The sequence below is a fragment of the Sinohyriopsis cumingii genome, chromosome 3 (assembly GCF_028554795.1).
Source record: "Sinohyriopsis cumingii isolate HCF-2022 chromosome 3, ASM2855479v2, whole genome shotgun sequence".
Taxonomy (NCBI): Eukaryota; Metazoa; Mollusca; class Bivalvia; order Unionida; family Unionidae; genus Sinohyriopsis; species Sinohyriopsis cumingii.
In genome coordinates, this window is record NC_142963.1 from 57,497,847 (window position 1) to 57,499,620 (window position 1,774).

Genomic DNA, 1,774 nt, shown 5'->3' on the forward strand with positions numbered 1-1,774 from the left:
AGGATTTATCAGTGTTATAATATGTTAATATTTCCTAGTATAATGATGTTGTTGTTGTTGTTGTAGGGTTTCCCGCCATTTTTCAGCACAAGATAGGCTATACATGGCGGCCAGTATTAAAGGTGGAGGAAGAACCCGGAAAATCCCCGGAAAGAACCACCGACCCTCGAGAAGCTACTGGCAAGCTTTCTCACATACCCATATTGGCTGAATCTGAGACTCGAACCTACACAGACAGAGGTGAGATGGCAGTGATCCGTAACGGAGAGCGCTTTAGACCACTCGGCCACTCGGGGCCCCCGTATAATGATGTAGATCAAAATGTACTTTTATACAAACTCACGCTATCATGATGTATAATGGCAAATATTGTATTTAATTTTCATCTAGTATATTATCTGCCATATGACCATATGAACAAGATATCCTCTATTTATCTGATCAAGTGTCCAGTGACATAAAACATGTCCGATCAATAATGAGGAGCTCCGAAAAGATTCTCTCTCTCTCTCTCTATATATATATATATAAATATATATATATATATATATATATATATATATATATATATATATATATATAGAGAGAGAGAGAGAGAGAGAGAGAGAGAGAGAGAGGGGGGGGGCTAGATAGATAAATAGATAGATAGATCGCTCCTTTTTACTTTTGTCCATACCTCAAACATTCATTGTGAATACTAACGTATCCACATTATTGTCATATGAAATATAAAGCAGAGTATTTAGAACAATAATTGTAAAAATGACAGAATTATTTCCTTCACAATCTATTTACTTTTTCAACATGTTTATCAGTTGAGATACAAACAAAAACTATCCTTCTAGAAAATCAGCATGATCCAATTCCTGCACTCTAGTTTTGTTTCGCCGACTGACCCATACCATAAATTTTACAAATAGTTTATGGAGGATATCATCTAGTCCTTTCTCTTCATAATTGGTCGTTCTGCGTTTTGCCAGGGTTATGCTGACATTCAATATGGCGGTCGCCATCGTAATGAGGCAAAATTGAACCAGAAATACAAATGTTACATAATAGAATTGAGCCAGACCAGGGCTCGACGTCAATACCTCTTTGAAGCTACTCTGGCCAAGGAGAGTTTGCGCTAGTGAAGTTAAGGCAGCGAACAGATCTCTAAACGTGTATATAAGTCTTCCGAAAAACAAATACCCTAATGACATAAAGGAACTGAAAATAATCAGGAAGACAATGAAAAACCCGGCCAGATCCCATTTCGCTCTTTGGAAGACTCTCAGAACCCTATCAAACCATTTGCTTCTACCCTGGATTCTGATGATCCTTAGGGTTGCATAATAGAGCAAGATGGCAAGTAATGCAATAAGCAGAGAGTTGGCGAAAGCAACCTGTTCAAAATTGACATATTCGTTTTGGTCTTCATGAAATCTAGCTGCAGTTTCTCTAGTCATCTTTTGCCTGAAGAAAAGAAGCCCAGCAGAAACTATACCAAGAGGAAGCATTATAAAATCGGTAATGTTCCATAATGCATTGAAATAGTATATCCCATTTATGTATAAATCATAGCATATTTTTAAAAGCAATAGCACTACAAATAGGAGAAAGATGACAGAACAAATTACGTATGAATCTTTGTCATAGTACAGTCTAAAGGTTGAGAGGTAACTGTAAGACAAGACGTCACCTACTTCTGGGTATTCCCTGACGTATTTGACAAAGGTAAATAAGTTCACATTCGAATTGTATAATGTAAATTCGAGAAAAACAGCCCTAGTTC

The 1,774-nt window shown here is 36.9% G+C and overlaps 1 protein-coding gene across 1 annotated transcript in view; it reads right to left on the minus strand.

Moving 5' to 3' along the window:
• Positions 1-651: 651 nt before the first annotated feature.
• LOC149802907 (polycystin-1-like protein 2) overlaps positions 652-1,774 on the minus strand; it is a 15,415-nt gene continuing 14,292 nt past the window's right edge. Inside the window, exon 9 of the mRNA XM_089953851.1 lies at positions 652-1,774. This exon is cut by the window's right edge and continues 306 nt beyond it. Coding sequence (XP_089809977.1) covers positions 834-1,774 — 941 coding nt within the window. The 3' untranslated portion in view covers positions 652-833.